Source organism: Symphalangus syndactylus, chromosome 6, assembly GCF_028878055.3.
Source record: "Symphalangus syndactylus isolate Jambi chromosome 6, NHGRI_mSymSyn1-v2.1_pri, whole genome shotgun sequence".
In the NCBI taxonomy this organism is placed as follows: domain Eukaryota; kingdom Metazoa; phylum Chordata; class Mammalia; order Primates; family Hylobatidae; genus Symphalangus; species Symphalangus syndactylus.
The window spans coordinates 52656361-52675636 of NC_072428.2; the positions used below are offsets into that span (position 1 = coordinate 52656361).

At 47.2% G+C, this 19276-nt stretch overlaps 1 protein-coding gene and 1 long non-coding RNA gene across 6 annotated transcripts in view; one reads left to right on the plus strand and one right to left on the minus strand.

Annotated features, from left to right (window-relative positions):
* The window catches only part of LOC129484586 (uncharacterized), a 54836-nt gene that overhangs the window by 21008 nt on the left and 14552 nt on the right, over positions 1–19276 (minus strand). The gene's annotated exons all lie outside the window — the stretch shown is intronic.
* On the plus strand, positions 1123–7870 carry FOLR1 (folate receptor alpha). Of its 2 annotated transcripts, XM_063641790.1 has the most exons (6): positions 1123–1266; positions 2082–2147; positions 3670–3845; positions 6842–7030; positions 7183–7318; positions 7468–7870. In XM_063641790.1, exons 3-6 carry the CDS (start codon positions 3678–3680, stop codon positions 7746–7748), a joined length of 774 nt encoding a protein of 257 aa, XP_063497860.1. In that variant the 5' UTR covers positions 1123–1266; positions 2082–2147; positions 3670–3677; the 3' UTR covers positions 7749–7870. The 2 variants fall into 2 exon arrangements, with proteins under 2 accessions (XP_063497860.1, XP_055138780.1); XM_055282805.2 differs by lacking the exon at positions 2082–2147.

Genomic DNA, 19276 nt, shown 5'->3' on the forward strand with positions numbered 1-19276 from the left:
TCCCTCAAATTGCCTGCTTTTGATCTCAGCCAAAGGCTCCACTTACCAGCCTGCAGGTTGCAACCTGACATAAGAAACAATACTGTTTCCAAATATATAGATCTGGTGATTGTAAGTTGACACTTCCCAGGTTGTCACAAGATTCAGGTATGGCTCACTGTTGCAGGACACAAGCTAGGATCTCCTGGGAATTGGTCTCTTTGCAGGCCCTAGAGGGCCTTCTTTCTTGGTCGATTTTCCTCCAGAGATCCAACTGTCTTCTCAGGCTCCCCTGCCTGCCTCCTCCTCGGGTCCTGGCCTGTGGCATTGCCCAGGTTACTGGGCCCCCATCTTCCCTACACTTACTGCCACTCACAGGCTGATGGTTCCCACATCTGCATCCAACCTGGACTCCTCCCCTGAGCTTTCCCCTCTACAACCACCTTCTCCTGGGCCAAGGGCACACAGGCACCTTGACAAAACAGTGTTCTGTGTTTCTTCCTGCCCAAACCTGCCCCTCCCTCTCCCTTTTCCCATCTGTGGTACCACGATAGGCTCAGAGAATAAAAAAAATGAAGTCTTCTGTCATTGACTGGGGTGGGGATGGAGGGAAGAGTTAGCCCAGAATCATAGGTGCTGTAGAAAGGATACCTGAGTTGCCGGGAGAGGGGGTCCGTGAGTTGGGCATGGAAGGAGAGCTTGGCCCTTCAAACAATTGAAGATCTGATCAAAAGATTCAGAACATCTGTGATTTTGTGGCTAGTGATGGGTGACACCTGGGCTAATGGGGTTGGGGGAGTTGGTGACTCTACAATTTATGGCCTTGGGAGATCCTTGCTCTTTATAGCTGACTGGGAGGTTGAAAGCCTGGCTCTAGCCCTTGCCTTGATCCTCCGGATCTCATTTTCCTCATCTGTCTAACAAGACAGAGAGGTTGGAAACTGATGAGATTAGCTCAAAGGATCCTGACAGCTCAGGCTGCAAGATTTTTTTTCAGACCTGAGAGTTTGGGAAAAAATTGAGTAGGTGGAGCTTAGGGACTGGCCTTAGGCCTGCACTGTTAATTCACTCCTCCCACTCCCCCATGGAGGCCTGGCTGGTGCTCACATGCAATAATTAACTGCTGAGTGGCCTTCGCCCAATCCCAGGCTCCACTCCTGGGCTCCATTCCCACTCTCTGCCCGTCTCCTAGGCCACTAAACCACAGCTGTCCCCTGGAATAAGGCAAGGGGGAGTGTAGAGCAGAGCGGAAGCCTGAGCCAGACTGAGAGCCACCTCCTCTCCCAGGTATGTGACACTCCCCATCCCCCTTCAGAGGCCACACACCCTATGGTATTCCCAGCATGTGTTAAGGATTTTCTGAACTGGAAGGGCCCTCTGTTTGCTTGAAGGCCAGAGAATCTTGAAGTGGAGACTGAGGCCCAGACCAGAATGTGGCCTGCTCAAGGTTAAACGACAAGTTAGTGTTCATCCCCCTGAACTAGTACCTGGGCTCCAGCCCTTCAGTCCAGCACTGAGTTCTCAGCTCTTCCAGTCTGGGGCCCCAAGGTTGGGTGTGGGGGTCATGATTGTTGGTGGAGAGGGGTCACAGCTGGACTAAGACCTGAAGGTGAGACTAGGAAGGTGGGAAGGGAGCTTGCAGAGTGACGCTGGTCAAAAGGACAGGAAGAGAGCCTGGCTTGAGAAGCAGCCACAGCAAGAGAGACTACTGACTGAACAGGTGGGCTCCACTGGGGGCTGGGGAAAGGATTTTCTCAACCCCCATCTCCAGCACTGTGTATTGGCTGCACCCATGAGAGCCTCAGCACTGCGAAGGTGCAGGAGGCAAAGGCCAAAAGAGCTCTGGCCTGAACTTGGGTGGTCCCTACTGTGTGACTTGGGGCATGGCCCTCATCTGTGCTCAAATGATTCCACAAAGATTAAACTGGCTATCATTTGTTGATTTCCCCTTCTTACATTTAATCCTTGCAGGAGAAAGCTAAGCCTCAAGATAGTTTGCTTCTCTTTCCCCCAAGACCAAGGAGAAGGTCGAGCAAGGGCTGGGGTCGGGACAGGCTGAACGGGAACCCTGTGCTCTAAACAGTTAGGGTTTTTTCCCTCAGGAACTGAACCCAAAGGATCACCTGGTATTCCTTGAGAGTACAGATTTCTCTGGCCTGGCCCTCAAGGTTAGTGAGTGAGTGGGTCCACAGAGGCATGATTGGATCCTGGAATGAATGAATCAACCATGAGAGAATGAATGAACACTGGAATCAATAGAGTAGCAGAATAATGGATTGTGGAGCAGGAGGGAGAGCTGCTGGGTGGGAATTCAATCCCAGGCTTATCTGAGCCCTGCTGTGCAGTCAGCCTGGAGACAGCCCAGCTGAGGCCCTGCCTAGACCCCTGTCAAGGAGGCCCTGTCAAGAGGATAGGAGGGGCAGCACGGAGGCAAGGCAAGCTTGTGAGCGGGAAAGGCATGTCCACTTTAGCGACTGGTATGTGGAAGATGAGTTAGAGGAGACAGACGGAGAGAAGTCACAGGAAATAAATTCTGAGCATTTTAGGAGGGCCCAGACACCTGGTGACCAGTGGAGTGAAGGAAACAGTCACCTCCCAAAATTCAGTGTCTGAGGTCAAAGGATTGAAGTTCTGTGATGACCAAGGAGAAGCCAGCTCTGTGGTAGGGGGCACAGGAGCTCCCCAAGGCCCCAGGGCTGTCCAGCTGGCTGCCCCCTGCCAGCCCCTGTGCCCTGTGACCCCACCCCACCAAGATCCCGTGGTTTCCGGGAGGGGCCTACTAAATTAGCTTGAGTGATGAGGCTAGAAAGGGGCTGGGACCAAGGTTTAAAAAGCAAAACAAACTAACAAAAACCACACTGCAGCCCCCCCCAACTAAAACATTTTTATAAACTTTTTTTTTTTTGAGACAGAGTCTCGCTCTGTCACCCAGGCTAGAGTGCAATGGCGGGATCTTGGCTCACTGTAACCTCTGCCTCCCAGATTCAAGTGATTCTCCTGCCTGAGCCTCCCAAGTAGCTGGGACTACAAGCACACGGCACTGCACCCAGCTCATTTTGTATTTTTAGTAGAGATGGGGTTTCACTATGTTGGCCAAGCTGGTCTCAAACTTCTGACCTCAGGTGATCCACTCACTTCAGCCGTCCAAAGTGCTGGGATTACAGGCGTGAGCCACCGCGCCCAGCCCATTTTTGTAAACTTTTACAACGAAGTAATTTGGTGTCAAAATCTGACCTGAAAATTAATGTGAGCTTATGTATAGTTTTAATTTATCCCACTAGTGTAACTGTTTCACCCCAGGATATACACTTGATTATTGGATATATGAAAATTATATTATCTTTGAATCATCTTTGATGAAATCCTAAAAAATTTTAACTCTGAAACATTTGAATAAGGCATTGTGGACCTATGGCAAACTCCTGGCTATTTCTGCATTTTGCCCAAATCCATCCTTGAATTATATCACTTGAGCCTCGTGACCACCTGGAGAAGGCAATGAGGCTCAAGCCAGGGAGGGGTGGTGTCTAATCCTACCTTTCATTGGATCTGGGAAAACTGAGGGAGATGGGGGCAGGGCTCTATCTGCCCCAGGCTTCCGTCCAGGCCCCACCCTCCTGGAGCCCTGCACACAACTTAAGGCCCCACCTCCGCATTCCTTGGTGCCACTGACCACAGCTCTTCCTTCAGGGACAGACATGGCTCAGCGGATGACAACACAGCTGCTGCTCCTTCTAGTGTGGGTGGCTGTAGTAGGGGAGGCTCAGACAAGGATTGCATGGGCCAGGACTGAGCTTCTCAACATCTGCATGAACGCCAAGCACCACAAGGAAAAGCCAGGCCCCGAGGACAAGTTGCATGAGCAGGTGGGCCAGGGTGTGATCTGGGGTGGTGAGGGACTGGCTCAGGAAGTGGAAACCAGGACATGGAAATGTCAAACCCCATTCACTGGTGAAATGAAGGCAGACAGACCCACTGGAGGAGCCCTTCAGTTTGCATTAATATGGGTGACTATTTCACAGACACTGTGTGCCAAATGTCGGTACAATGCCAACAGTTCACCTTCTTGGTTGTTGAGTTTCCGCATTACAGAAATAAGGAAGCAGGCCCAAAGGAGAGCCTGGGAAATGAAGTTGGAGAGACCCATCCTGGGGTTGCTTGATTTAGGGATTTAGACTGGGAATGACTCCTCCAAAGATCCAAGGGAAGAAACTGCACACTGTGCATAGTGGCCTCTTTTCTGCCAGCCCTAAACAGCTCAAGAAGGGAGAGTCTCTCACATTATGAGTCTGGGTGCAAAGCATTTTTTTTTTTTTTTTTTTTTTCCCTGAGATGAGGTCTCCATATGTTGCCCAGGCTGGTCTCAAACTCCTGGACTCAAGTGATCCTCCCACCTCAGCCTCCCAAAGTGTGGGATTACAGAAATGAGCCATATGCCTTCCTGAGGCATCTTGGTTCATGCATCTCGCAAAATTCTGGGCTGTGTCTCTCGACCACATGGGACCTGAAGTCTCCCTATAACATTTATTTTGCTACCACCCCTTTAATATCCTGAACATGATGATATAACTAAAGAAAAAGCAGAGGAAAAGTAATTTGTAGGCCGGGTGTTACAGCTCATGCCTGTAATACCAACACTGTGGGAAGCCGAGGTGGGCAGATCACTTGAGCTCAGGAGTTCGAGACCAGCCTGGGCAAGATGGCAAAACCCCATCTCTACTAAAAAATAAAAAAAAAATAGTCAGGTGTGGTGGCACATGCCTCCAGTCCCAGCTACTCAGGAGGCTGAGGTGGGAGGGTCAGTTGAGCCCAGGAGGCAGAGATTGTAGATCTTGCCACTGCACTCCAGCCTGGGCAACAGAGTGAGACCCTGTCAAAAGAAAGAAAGAACGAAAAAAAGAAAGGAAGGAAGGAAGGAAAGGAAGGAAGGAAGGAAAGAAGGAAGGAAGGAAGGAAGGAAGGAAGGAAGGAAGGAAGGAAGGAAGGAAGGGGAGGGAGGAAAGGGAGGGAGGAAAGGGAGAGAAACTTGTAATATGCATTTCTTTTTTTTTCTTGAGATGGAGTTTTGCTCTTGTTGCCCAGGGTGGAGTGCAGTGGCGCAATCTCAGCTCACTGCAACCTCCACCTCCCAGGTTCAAGTGATTCTCCTGCCTCAGCCTCCCAAGTAGGCACACGCCACCACGCCCAGCTAATTTTTTGTTTGTTTGTTTGTTTTGTTTGTTTGTTTGTATTTTTAGTAGAGACAGGTGTTTCACCATGTTGGCCAGGCTAGTCTCAAACTCCTCACCTCATGATCTGCCCCTCTCGGCCTCCAAAAGTGCTGGGATTACAGGTGTGAGCCACTGCGCCCAGCCTTAAGTGCACATTTGATTGATTGATTGATTGATTGATTGATTGAGACGGAGTCTTGCTCTGTCGCCCAGGCTGGAGTGCAGTGGCGCAATCTCAGCTCACTGCAACCTCCATCTCCCAGGTTCAAGCAATTCTCCAGCCTCAGCCTCCAGAGTAGCTGGGACTACAGGCGCCTGCCACCATGCCTAGCTAATTTTTGTATTTTTAGTAGAAATGGGGTTTTGCCATGTTGGCCAGGCTGGTCTCCATTCTTGACCTCAAGTGATCTGCCCACCTCCACCTCCCAAAATGCTGGGATTACAGGCATTATGTGAGCCACTGTGCCCGGCCCACATTTTAATATTTAGCTTGTCAGCCTTAAGTAATGAGATTCAGAAAGCTTGAAGATAGCCACACAGGAGCGTAGTTTCAAGTTGTCCTGAATTTTGCAGCCATCACAAGTTAGTTTTTAAGGAAAAAGATAAGTTCCTAAGTTGTTTCTCAATAATTTATAATAAAATAACATCCACAATTGATTGGCTATACATTGTTTTTTTGTATCAGAAATTCCACGAACAGATAATGGGTAAGGCAGCTAGTCAGGGACAAAACACCTCCCAAGTAGCTGGGATTACGGTGTCTGCCACCACACTTGGCTAATTTTTTGTTTGTTTGTTTTTTGAGACGGAGTCTCGCTCTGTCGCCCAGGCTGGAGTGCAGTGGCATGATCTCGGCTCACTGCAAGCTCCGCCTGCCGGGCTCACGCCATTCTCCTGCCTCAGCCTCCCAAGTAGCTGGGGCTACAGGTGCCCGCCACCACGCCCGGCTAATTTTTTGTATTTTTAGTAGAGACAGGGTTTCACCATGTTGGCCAGGATGGTCTTGATGTCTTGACCTCGTGATCCGCCTGCCTCGGCCTCCCAAAGTGCTGGGATTACAGGTGTGAGCCACCGCGCCTGGCCTAATTTTTATGTTTTTAGTAGAGACGGGGTTTCACCATGTTGGCCAGGCTGGTCTCAAACTCCTGATCTCAGGTGATCCACCTGCCTTGGCCTCCCAAAGTGCTGGGATTACATGAGTGAGCCACTGCGCCCAGCCTGGGGTTACAATTTAAATTGCTTTTTTCCCTTCAAATCTTTGTCACCTCAGTGAGGCTTAAACCTGACCGCACTATTACACTGCAAGTCCCCATCCTTCTCTGCTTAATTTTTGTCCGATACAATAATCAGGTGATGTGTTCATTGTTGTAACCCCAGTTTCTACAAAAGTACCTGGGTGAGAGTAGGATCTCAATAAAGGTTGAATTAACAAATTTTGTAATGACTGCAACTCCAGCAGGAGCTCCCTTCTGGGCTCCCACTGTCTCTGACGGCCCTCTCCCCTAAAGAAGTCCCAACAGCAAGTATTTTCCTGGGTGACTTCCAGTGGGCTGGGGAATCAAGGACTAAGAGGGGAGACACTGCATGTGGAATATTCTGGCTGTTCTCGCTGTGCTGGCTGTGGACTGAGTCCTCTGTCTTCCCCCATCCAGTGTCGTCCCTGGAGGAAGAATGCCTGCTGTTCTACCAACACCAGCCAGGAAGCCCATAAGGATGTTTCCTACCTATATAGATTCAACTGGAACCACTGCGGAGAGATGGCACCTGCCTGCAAACGGCACTTTATCCAGGACACCTGCCTCTACGAGTGCTCCCCCAACTTGGGGCCCTGGATCCAGCAGGTATGCATGGCTTCCTGCAGGTACAAGACCTAGCGGAGCAGCTGAGCTTTCCAGGCATCTCTGCAGGCTGCAACCCCAGCTCCAGTTCTATTCAGGGCTGAGTTGCTGGGATTCTTGAACCTGAGCCCTTCTTTTGTACCAAAATCACTCAGGTGGATCAGAGCTGGCGCAAAGAGCGGGTACTGAACGTGCCCCTGTGCAAAGAGGACTGTGAGCAATGGTGGGAAGATTGTCGCACCTCCTACACCTGCAAGAGCAACTGGCACAAGGGCTGGAACTGGACCTCAGGTGAGGGCTGGGGTGGGCAGGAACGGAGGGATTTGGAAGTGGAAGTGTGTGGGTGTGGAACTGGAATGTGACAATTTGGGGTTGTAGGGCTGGCAGACCTCAAGATAGTTCTGGGCCCAGTGGCTAAAGGTCTTCCCTCTTCTCTACAGGGTTTAACAAGTGCCCAGTGGGAGCTGCCTGCCAACCTTTCCATTTCTACTTCCCCACACCCACTGTTCTGTGCAATGAAATCTGGACTCACTCCTACAAGGTCAGCAACTACAGCCGAGGGAGCGGCCGCTGCATCCAGATGTGGTTCGACCCGGCCCAGGGCAACCCCAATGAGGAGGTGGCGAGGTTCTATGCTGCAGCCATGAGTGGGGCTGGGCCCTGGGCGGCCTGGCCTTTCCTGCTTAGCCTGGCCTTACTGCTGCTGTGGCTGCTCAGCTGACCTCCTTTTACCTTCTGATACCTGGAAATCCCTGCCCTGTTCAGCCCCACAGCTCCCAACTATTTGGTTCCTGCTCCATGGTGGGGCCTCTGACAGCCACTTTGAATAAACCAGACACCCCACATGTGTCTTGAGAATTATTTGGATATGAATGGGAACGTGACTGTTTTGTTTTCCAATTCCCATTGATTGAAACCAGTGAGACTGGGCCAATTCCTAACTCTGACAGTTGCTATGAACTAGCCTGATACTTACCTATTTTTCTAACTTAGGAGATATTCGTAGCTCTCAATTTCATTTTTCACTATAGCTCCGATCTAGAGCCACGCCCAGGAATTTTTCATTTGTTTGTTTTGAGACAGGGTCTCATCCAGGAATTTTTTGTTTGTTTTGAGACAGGGTCTCACTCTGTCACCAGGCTGGAGTGCAGTGGCATGATCTTGATTCACTGCAACATCTGCCTCCTGGGCCCAAGTGATCCTCCCACCCCAGCCTCTCAACTTGGGACTGCAACCATGTGCCACCACACCTGGCTAATTTTTTTTTTTTTTTTTTTTTTGAGATGGAGTTTCGCTCTTGTTGCCCAGGCTGGAGTGCAATGGCATGATTTCGGCCCACTGCAACCTCCTCCTCCCAAGTTCAAGTGATTCTCTTGCCTCAGCCTCCTGAGTAGCTGGGATTATAGGCATGCGCCACCACGCCCAGCTAATTTTGTATTTTTAGTAGAGACAGGGTTTCTCCATGTTGGTCAGGCTGGTCTCAAACTCCCGACCTCAAGTGATCCACCTGCCTCGGCCTCCCAAAGTGCTGGGATTACAGGCGTGAGCCACCGTGCCTGGCCCTCTGGCTAATTTTTACATTTTTTTTGTAAAGAGGAGACCTTGGTATGTCGTCCAGGCTGATCTCAAACTCCCAGCCTGAAGCAAACCTTTCATCTCAGACTTCAAAAGTACTGGGATTACAACCGTGAGCCACCACGCCCAGCGCAGTCTCAGCTCACTGCAACCTCTGCCTCCCATGTTCAAGCAATTCTGCCTCAGCCTCCCGAGTACCTGGGACTATAGGTGTGGGCCACCATGCCTGGCTAATTTTTGTATTTTTATTAGAGATGGGGTTTCGCCATGTTGGCCAGGCTGGTCTGGAACTCCTAACCTCAGGTGAACCACTCACCTCAGCCTCCCAAAGTTCTGGGATTACAAGTGTGAGACACCATGCCCAGCCTAGCTCAGGATTTTATCGTTTAAACTGAACATAAGCCTCCCAGGGTTGATTCCTGTGCTGTGCTCAGCTCTCCAAAAGAAGAGATGGGAATGGCTGTACCCAGCATGTTTTGGATGGGTTGCTGGGAAGAGGGTAAGGGTGGCAGCAAGAGCCATATGGCACTAACAGCTAATACCCACAAAGCATTATCTGCTAGGCACTATCCTAAATTGTTTATACCAATGACATGTAGATACTACTGTCTGCATTTTCCATATGTAGAAACAGACACATAAATTAAAGAACATTGCCTGGCCAGGCGCAGTGGCTCACACCTATAATCCCAGCTCTTTGGGAGGCCGAGTCGGGCGGATCACCTGAGGTCAGGAGTTCAAGATTAGCCTAGCCAACATGGCAAAACCCTGTCTCTGCTAAAAATACAAAACTTAGCCGGACGTGGTGGCGTGCACCTGTAATCCCAGCTACTCGGGAGGCTGAGGCAGGAGAATCTCTCGAACCCAGGAGGCAGAAGTTGCGGTGACCCGAGATCACACCATTGCACTCCTGCCTGGGCAACAGAGTGAAACTCCGCCTCAAAAAAAAAAAAAAAAAAAGAACATGCTCTTTCCCCCCTCATGGAATGAATAAATATGTGTGTCTTGAAGGGATAATGGTCCGTGGCTGACCAGAGGAGCTCAGCCTAAGCTGCTCTGCCAGAGCTAGGACGGGAACCCAAACTTCGATTCCTAAGCAGGTTCCAAACCAATAATCTGAAGGGTTTTAAGGCAGCGTTCTCCATTAAATATAGTTTGTAACCTTTGTATTAAGCCAGGTTATGTTACAGTAACATTTCTAATATTTCTGTGGCTTCATACAACTCACCTTTTTGGTTTTTTTTGTTGTTTGTTTTCTTTTGTTTAGAGACAGAGTCTCTCTCTGTCACCCAGGCTGGAGTAGTGGCATGACTATAGCTCATGGCAGCTTCAAATTCCTGGGCTCAAGTGATCTTCCTGCCTCAGCCTCCTGAGTAGCTGGGACTACAGGTGTGAGCCACAACATCCAGTTAATATATATGCATATAAAATACGTATTATATATATAATAGTAAAGACAGGGTCTCACTATCTTACCCAGGTTGGTCTTGAACTTGCGCTGAAGTGATCCTCTCAAAACGTTGGGATTACAGGTGTGAGCCACTGTGCCTGGCCACAAATCATGTTTATTTCTTGCTCAAGCTACAATGTTTAATGTGGGTTATCAGAGGGATTCTGTTCATTTCTCTTTCCTGGACTACATTAGCAGCCAGGGGGTTCTGCTTCTCACTCCAGGCCCAGGCTGATGGAGGCTCCATCTTCTATGAAACGGGAAGAGGGAACTTAGCGAATTCCATAAGGCTCTTCAAATTTCCACCTGTCACTTATATAATTGGCCAAATCAAGTCATGAGCATGCCTAAATTCAAGAAGGCCAGGAAAACATGATCTTATCATGTACTTGGAAGGACAGGAGAATCACAAGGTTTGCAACAGACCTAATGAAGACTACAAAGACCTCATTATTTTCTGGTCAGTTTCTATTTCATGCATGGTCATAGTTACAAATTTAATTTTTCAGTTAGATCCTAGTAAGAAGGAGGACCAACTCTTTAAACCTATGCAAATAACTACAACAACCCAGGCCGGGCATGGTGGCTTATGCCTGTAAACCCAGCACTTTGGGAGGTCGAGGCGGGCGGATCACTTGAGGGCAAGAGTTCAAGACCAGCCTGGCCAACATGGTGAAACTCTGTCTCTACTAAAAATACAAAAAAATCAGCCAGACATGATGGCACACGCCTGTAAACCCCAGCTTGTTGGGAAGCTGAGGCATGAGAATTGCTTGAACTCGGGAGGTGGATGTTGAGGTGAGCCGAGATCCTGCTACTGCACTCCAGCCTGGGCAATGGGCAATGGAGTGAGACTCCGTCTCAGAAAAAAAAAAAAGAAAAAGAAAAACTACACACACACAGAAAAAAACAGAAAAACTACATCAATCTGAAAAGTGGAGCAATCCACTGCTGACCACCCTGGGTAGTCTTGTAAACAAGGTCAATTTTTGCATCATGTTCTCTACAGGATCAGTGACACCATTTACAAATATGATTAGTTTACAGATATATTTGGATTAGTGGAATTAAAGATAAGTACCATCTAAAACCAACTTTTTTTTCTTTTTGTGAGATGGAGTCTCACTCTGTCACTGAGGCTGGAGTGCAGTGGCACAATCTCGTGTCACTGAAACCTCTGCTTCCTGGGTTCAAGCAATTCTCATGCCTCAGCCTCCAAGAAGCTGGGATTATAGGCATGTGCCACCACACCCAGCTAATTTTTGTATTTTTTAGTAGATACGGGGTTTCACCATGTTGGTCAGGTTGTTCTCAAACTCCTGGCCTCAAGCAATCCACCTGACTTGGCTTCCCAAGGTGCTGGGATGACAGGCATGAGCCACTATGCCCGACCTATTTCTTTTACTTATTTATTTTGTGTGTGTGTGTGTGTGTGTGTTGGTTTTTGTTTTGAGACGGAGTCTCTTTCTTGTCCAGGCTGGAATGCAGTGGCGTGATCTCGGCTCACTGCAATGTCTGCCTCCTGACTTCTCCTGCCTTAGCCTCCTGAGTAGCTGGGACTACGAGCATGCGCCACCACACCCAGCTAATTTTTGTATTTTTAGTAGAGACAGGGTTTCTCCATGTTGGCCAGGCTGGTCTGGAACTCCTGGGCTCAAGTGATTCACCCATTTCGGTCTCCCAAAGTGCTGGGGTTGCAGCCGCGAACCACCAAGCCTGGCCCACTTCTTTCTTGGACCAAAAGCATACGTGATGAATGCAAAAATTGATAAATTGGACTTAAAATTCAAAACTCTTGCTCTTTAAAAGACAACCTTAAGAAAATTAAAAGACAAGCAACAGACTGGAGGAAATATTTACAAAACACATCTGATAAAGCATCTGTATTCATAATATACAAAGAACACTTACAACTCAGTAATTATAAGGCAGTTGACCCAATCAAATAATGGGCAAAAGAAATGAACAAACTTCATTAAAGAAGATACACAGGTCGAGTGCGGTAGTTCATGTCTGTAATCCCAGCATGTTGGGAGGCTGAGGCGGCCGGATCACTTAAGCCCAGGAGTTCAAGACCAGCCTGGCTAACGTGGCAAAACCCTATCTCTACTAAAAATACAAAAATTAGCCAGGTGCGGTGATGCATGCCTGTAATCTCAGCAACTCGGGAGGCTGAGACAGGAGAATTGCTTGAAACTGGGAGGTGGAGATTGCAGCGAGCTGAGATCATGCCACTGCACTCCAGCCTGGGTGACACAGCGAGACTGTATCTCAGAAAAAAAAAAAAAAAAAAAGAAGATACACAAATTATGAGTAGTTACACGAAAAGATACTCAACATTATTAATCATTAGAAAAATGCAAATTAAAACCCCAGTGATATACCATTTTATACCTATTAGAATGGCAATAATAATAAGACAGGCAATAACAAATGTTGGCAAGGATGTGAACCCTCACACAGTGCTGATGGGGATGTAAAATGGTACAGCCCTTTGGAAAACAGTGTGGCAGTTTCTCAAAAAGTTAAATGTAAAACTACCATACAACCCAAAATTCCACTTCCAAGTATCTACCCAGGAGAAATGAAAATGAATATAACAAAATTTAATTATGAATATTCATGATATTAGGTATCATTATACATAATAGCCCCAAGCTGGCAATAACCTATATATATATATATATATATATATTTTTTTTTTTTTTTTTTTTTTGAGATGGGATTTTGGTCTTGTTGCCCAGGCTGGAGTGCAATGGCGTGATCTTGGCTCACTGTAACCTCCGCTTCCTGGATTCAAGCAATTCTCCTGCCTCAGCCTCCCAAGTATCTGGGATTACAGGCACACACCACCACGCCCGGCTAATTTTTGTATTTTTAGTAGAGGCAGGGTTTCACCATGTTGGTCAGGCTGGTCTCGAACTCCTGACCTCAGGTGATACGCCTGCCTCGGCCTCCCAAAGTGCTGGGATTACAGGCGTGCGCCACCGCACCTGGCAATAACCTAAACTTTTAGCAGCTGGTGAGTGGACAGACAAAATGTGGTGAATCCATACAGTAGAAGACTGCAGCAATGAAACGTGATGACACATGCTATGTCGTGGATGAGCCTCAAAAACATTATGCTAAGTGAAAGAAGCCAGACCTAAGAGGCTTCATGTGGCATGATTTCACTTATATGAGATGTGCAGGGAAGGAAAATTTATAGAGGCAGAAAGTAGAGTAGTAGCTGCCTGGGGCTGGAAGTGAGAACAGGGATTAATTGTAAATGGGCATGATGGGGGATGAAAATTACTGAGGGGATGATTCTGAGTTTCTATGGGGTGTGCACATGAGGGAAACTATTCTAAAAAATTTGGCATGTGTCTCCATAAAAATCTATCATCTGAGACAAACTCCATTCTCAGTCTCTAAAAGATTGGTTGGAGGCTGAGTGTGGTAGCTCACGCCTGTAACCTCAGCACTTTGGGAGGCCGAAGAGGGTGGATGGCTTGAGCTTAGGAGTTTGAGACCAGCCTGGGCAACATGGTGAAACCCAGTCTCTAGAAAAAAAAATGCAAAAATTAGCTGGGTGTGATGGTGCCCGCCTTAGTCTCAGCTACTTGGGAGGCTGAGGTGGGAGGATCTCCTGAGCCCGGGGAGATTGAGCCTGCAGTGAGCGGTGATTGTACCACTGCACTCCAGCCTGGGTTGACAGAGTGGGACCCTGTCTCCAAAAAAAAAAAGAAAGGTGGGATTTGGCAGTCAAGGAGCAAGTCTATTCTTGGTGTAGATGTAGATAACACCATTAGAGATGTTTATGAGGTGGCCCATTGACCAAGGACTTTTTTTTTAAAAAGTGTTTATTCCAGCTGGCACAGGTAAGGTTTGCTAAATTGAGTGTTAGAGACCAGAGCCAGGGGAAAGAAAAAGGCTATATCATATGCCTAGCCCCCAAAAAAATTAAAGAAAAGGGAACATGAAGTACATTACCAAAAATACCAAGACAATAACCACAATCATATCTCTTTCATTAACTTTACTCCTTCCTTTTCTAGTTACATGTTCTTGGGCTAGCATCTTCCCCCAGAGAAGTCTTCTGCCTGAGGGCTGAAATTTTGCTAGAAATCCCTAGTCTGAGGACTCTGATAGGTTGACTCAACCAAGTGTTAGTTTACGGTGATGATATCAGATACATGGGTTTATTTCCTGTCAGCAAAGTATAGCAGGTATGTTTAGACAAACAAGAGGGGAGAATAGAAACCAGCTGTTGAGCTGGGTGTGGTGGCATGTTCCTGTAGTCTCAGCTACTTGGGAGGCTGAGGTGGGAGGATCGCTTGAGCCCAGGGAGGTTGAGGCTACAGTGAGTGGTGATCATACCACTGCACTCCAGCCAGGGACGTCAGAGTGAGACTCTGTCTCAAAAAAAAAAAAAAAAAAAAAAAAGGAAACCAGTTGTTGAGAGTATCAAACAGCCTGGCCAATCTATTCATTTTCAATATCAGAATGAAAGAAGAATATTCACTGGGGTGTACTACACAACGGCACAAACCTACTGGTGACTGCTAGATTTCATGAGGTCTCAGATGATGGCTACATAGAACCTATTATTATTAGAACCTGGGGAGGGAGAAAGGGACAGGGAGGGTTAGTCTTCTCAACCGATTTAACTTTTTTCTTAATTTTTAGACAGAGTCTTGCTCTGACACCCAGGCCGGAGTGCAGTGGTGTGATCTCAGCTCACTACACTCTCCGCCTCCCAGGTTCAAGCGATTCTCATGCCTCAGCCTCCTGAGTAGCTGGGACCATAGGCATACGCCGTCACACCTGGCTAATTTTTTTGTGTTTTTGGTAGAGATGGGATTTCACCATGTTGGCCAGGCTGGTCTTGAACTCCTGGCCTCAAGTGATTCACCTGCCTCGGGCTCTCAAAGTGTTAGGATTACAGGTGTGAGCCACCGTGCCCAGCCTGACTTATGTTTGATAATTCTATGTGTCTTCTCTAGTTGGCTGAGCTCTGCAGGTGATATAGATAATGAATGTATTTACAAATCTTGAGGGCCTTATAGTCTATTTTGCAACATGTGTACTACAATTGCTACCAATAGTACAAGTTAAACTATGGAATAAAATCAACATGGGCATAAATTTGACAGTCATCATGTAAGGCCTTGCACATGAATATGAGTATACTTTTATCCTTCCAGGAAGGTCCACAATCATAGTCACAACACTTTACCTTGCATAAAAATCATCTTAGCTGGGTGTGGTGGTTCACACCTGTACAGCCTGGAAAACATAGTGAGACCTCGTCTCTACAAAAAATACATAATTAGCTGGGCATGGTGTTGCACACCTGTAGTCCCATCTACTTGGGAGGCTAAGGCAGGAGATCACTTGAGCCCAAGAGGTCAAGGCTGCAGTGAGCAGTGTTTGTGCCACTATACTCTAGCCTGGGTGACAGTGAGACCCTATCTCAAAAAAAATATCATCTAGAAGGAATGAGCCCCTCTTTTTGGTCTGACATCTTTCTCCACTTTGTGGACATGATGGACAAGGCAGCTCTTATAATACTGATAAACTAATTTTAAAAATATGGAGCATGCCAATTATACCTAATTATTTTTAGCATCCGTCCTTGTATCCTTCTTTCCTTATGAGTGTTATGCTGTGTGGGAGAGAATTTTTGGTGTAATCCAGTAGCTGTCTGGGAAGTGTAAGATGATTTTGCTGTTAAAAAAGAAATGCCTTGATAGTTATATTATTCTGAATTAGGACCTGATCTTGGAGGACAACAGAAAAAAGTGTTCTCTGGGAAAGGCCTTCATCTTGGCTGTGTAAGAAAACTGTATTTTGCAACAACCTTGTCATTAGGAATTCTAATTTCTTTATAGGTAAAGAATCCTATTGTTTTATGTTATACCATGACCCAAGACTGTGACATGAGTCAGCACAACAGGAAAATTAAAAAAAAAAAAGAAGAAAAAGAAAAATAACATGCTTTTTGAGAAGTGAAATTCACATTCAGTTTGGGTAAGGACCTAAACTCTGCTGTCAGGGGAAAACACACAGGAAATAAAAAATAACTTTTGTTTCTTCATGTTAAAAGTAGACTTATACTCAAATGTTATACTCAAAGATGATTTTTTTATGAGCAGCCAATATTGTTTAAAGCTTTCTATTTCTTAAAATAGAAGTCATCTGAAGAAGCACTTTTAGAAGGGCAGAATAAGGACGTTTGAAAACTCATTCCTCCATAAAAGCAAGAAAAACACTGGCAAAAATGGTCAAAATCAACTTTTTTAGCTGAGTGCGGTGGCTCATGCCTGTAATCCCAGCACTTTGGGAGGCCAAGGCGGGAAGATCACCTGAGATCAGGAGTTTGAGACCACCCTGGCCAACACGGTGAAACCCCGTCTCTACTAGAAATAAAAAAATTAGCCAGGCATGGTGGCAGATGCCTGTAATCTCAGCTACCTGGGAGGCTGAGGCAAGAGAATTGCTTGAACCCGGGAGGCACAGGTTACGGTGAGCCAGGATCACGTCACTGCACTTCATCTGGGTGACAAAGTGAGACTCCGTCTCAAAAAAAAAAATTAAATAACTTTTCTAGAACTCTTAAAACTAACCAAAAATTTCAAAAATCTAAGGAATGTTTGTGAGTGATGTCACCAACATGGTGGACTAGGAAGCTCCTGACCCTCTACCCATGAACATACCAAATAAATACCCCTTTGCCTCTGACAGAAAGCCAGAGGGAATTCCTCTGAGAGCCAGCTGAGAGACTCCTACCCATTGAGCAATTAAGGAAACATCCACACCGAATGGATAGGAAAAGCTGAGGCACACTCAGGCACAGATCTCACCTCAAGCACTGCACCATAAAAGTGGGAAAGAAATCCCAACATCCAGCTTCTCCCTGTGGAGAGATGGCATTAAACCTCACACGTACTGCCCTAACTCTAAATGTCCCACGGTTTGGCTCTTAATTCACCAACTTGGGGAGTGGGAGGAATTAGACCTGAACAAGTCTCTCCAGACCACAGGAAAAAAGCAACTTTTTTGTTTGTTTGTTTTTTGAGACGGAGTCTCGCTCTGTTTCTCAGGCTGGAGTGCAGTGGCACGATCTCAGCTCACTGCAACCTCCGCCTCCTGGGTTCAAGCGATTCTCCTGCTTCAGCCTCCTGAGTAGCTGGGATTACAGGCGTGGTGGATTACAGGCGTGCGCCACCACACCCGGCTAATTTTTGTGTTTTTAGTAGAGACAGGATTTCACCATGTTGGTCAGGCTGCTCTCAAACTCCTGACCTCGTGATCTGCCATCTTGGCCTTCCAAAGTGCTGGGATTACAGGTGTGAGCCACTGGGCCTGGCCAAAAAGCAACAGTTTTATACCAGCACTTAAGTATTTCCAAGGGCTTCATTCCCTGCAATCAATGCAGAGAGGGGACTTTAAAATGCAGCTTCTGTTTCTCGCTGGAAGGGACACACTTTTCCAGTAGCTACTTGATGGTGTGGCTTCTAACTAATTTGCACTGGGGAGTTAAAGGGTCAGACAAATATTAACCTGCAGCCAGCCTGAGAAGCAGACTGGCACTTCCCAACCCTTCTCCCCTAGCTCACTCCAGCAATACCCCCATGTATGTGAATACCCCCTGGAAGGAGTTTGTCCACATATCAATTGCCCCAACTTTCATAGCTTCAACCCAAGGGACTGCATCCTAAACTTCCTAGCTCTGGGAGGAGCTAGACCACAGAAAAAAAGTGGCAGCTTTATATGGGCATGTAAGTACTTCCAGGGGCTTCATCCCCCAGGGGTGGTGCACAGAAAGGGCTTTAAAAAATGCAGGTCCCAGCAGGGCATAGTGGCGCATGCCTGTAATCCCAGCACTTTGAGAGGCCGAGGCAGGCGGATCTCTTGAGCTCAGGAGTTCAAGACCAGCCTGGGCAACATGGTGAAACCCTATCTCTACAAAAAATACAAAAATTAGCCCAGTGTGGTGGCGCATGCCTGTAGTTCCAGCTACTTGGGAGGCTGAGGTGGGAGGATTGCTTGAGCCTGGGAAGCGAAGATTGCAGTGGGCCACTGTACTTCAGCTTGGGTGACACAGTGAGTCCCCAAAAAAAAGAATAAAGAGAGAGAGAGAGAAAGAGAGAGAGAGAGAGAAAGGAAGGAAGGATGGAAGGAAAGAAGGAAGGAAGGAAGGAAGGAAGGAAGGAAGGAAGGAAGGAAGGAAGGAAGGAAGGAAGGGAGAGAGAGAAATGCATCGCCCATTAAAAAAAAAAAAAAAATCCAGGTGTGGTGGCTCATGCCTGTAATCCCAGCACTTTGGGAGGCTGAGGCGGGTGGATCACCTGAGGTCAGGAGTTTGAGACCAGCCTGGCCAACGTGGTGAGACTTCGTCTCTACCAAAAATACAAAAATTAGCTGGCATAGTGGCAGGTGCCTATACTTCCAGCTACTTGGGAGGCTGAGGCAAGAGAATTGCTTAAACCTGGGAGGCAGAGGTTGCAGTGAGCCAGGATCATGCCACTGCACTACAGCCTGGGCAATAGAGGGAGACTCCGTCTCAAAAAAAAAAAAAAAAAAAAAAAAAAAAAAAAAAAAAAGCCAGGCGCAGTGGCTCATACCTGTAATTCCAGCACTTTGGGAGGCTGAGGCAGGAGGTTCACTTGAGGCCTGGAGTTCAAGACCAGCTTGGGCAACATAGCAAGACCTCATCTCTCTCTCTATATATAAAGCAGCTTCCTGTTTCTCTTTGGAAGGGGTTTTTGGCATGCATCAAGTGCCCCAACTTTTCAGTTACCTCCCAAAGGTCTCCATCCTAAACCTTTTAAGTCTGGGAGCAGAAGGGACAAGGCATATGTGAGTCTTTTTTTTTTTTTGAGACAGAATCTTGCTCTGTCACCCAGGATGGAGTACAGTGGAGTACAGTGGTGCAATCTCAGCTCACTGCAACCTCTGCCTCCAGGTTCAAGTGATTTTCCTGCCTTAGCGCCCACCCCAGTAGCTGGGATTACAGGCATTCACCACCATATCCAGCTATTTTTTTTTTTGCATTTTTAGTAGAGACGGGGTTTCACCATGTTGGTCAGGCTGATCTTGAACTCCTGACCTCAAATGATCCGCCTGCCTTGACCTCCCAAAGTGTTGGGATTACAGGCGTGAGCCACTGCGCCCGGCCATGTGTGAGTCTTTCTAGATCACAGAACAAAGAGGTAGTTTTAAATTGGTGCACAAACAGT

What these genes read in the sequence shown, in the direction of transcription:
- FOLR1 (XM_063641790.1), top strand. Translation starts at nt 3,678, where the DNA reads ATGGCTCAGCGGATGACAACACAGCTGCTGCTCCTTCTAGTGTGGGTG. An exon ending in AGGACAAGTTGCATGAGCAG is followed by an intron (nt 3,846 to 6,841) that starts GTGGGCCAGGGT and finishes TCCCCCATCCAG; the next exon opens with TGTCGTCCCTGGAGGAAGAA. An exon ending in GGGCTGGAACTGGACCTCAG is followed by an intron (nt 7,319 to 7,467) that starts GTGAGGGCTGGG and finishes TCTTCTCTACAG; the next exon opens with GGTTTAACAAGTGCCCAGTG.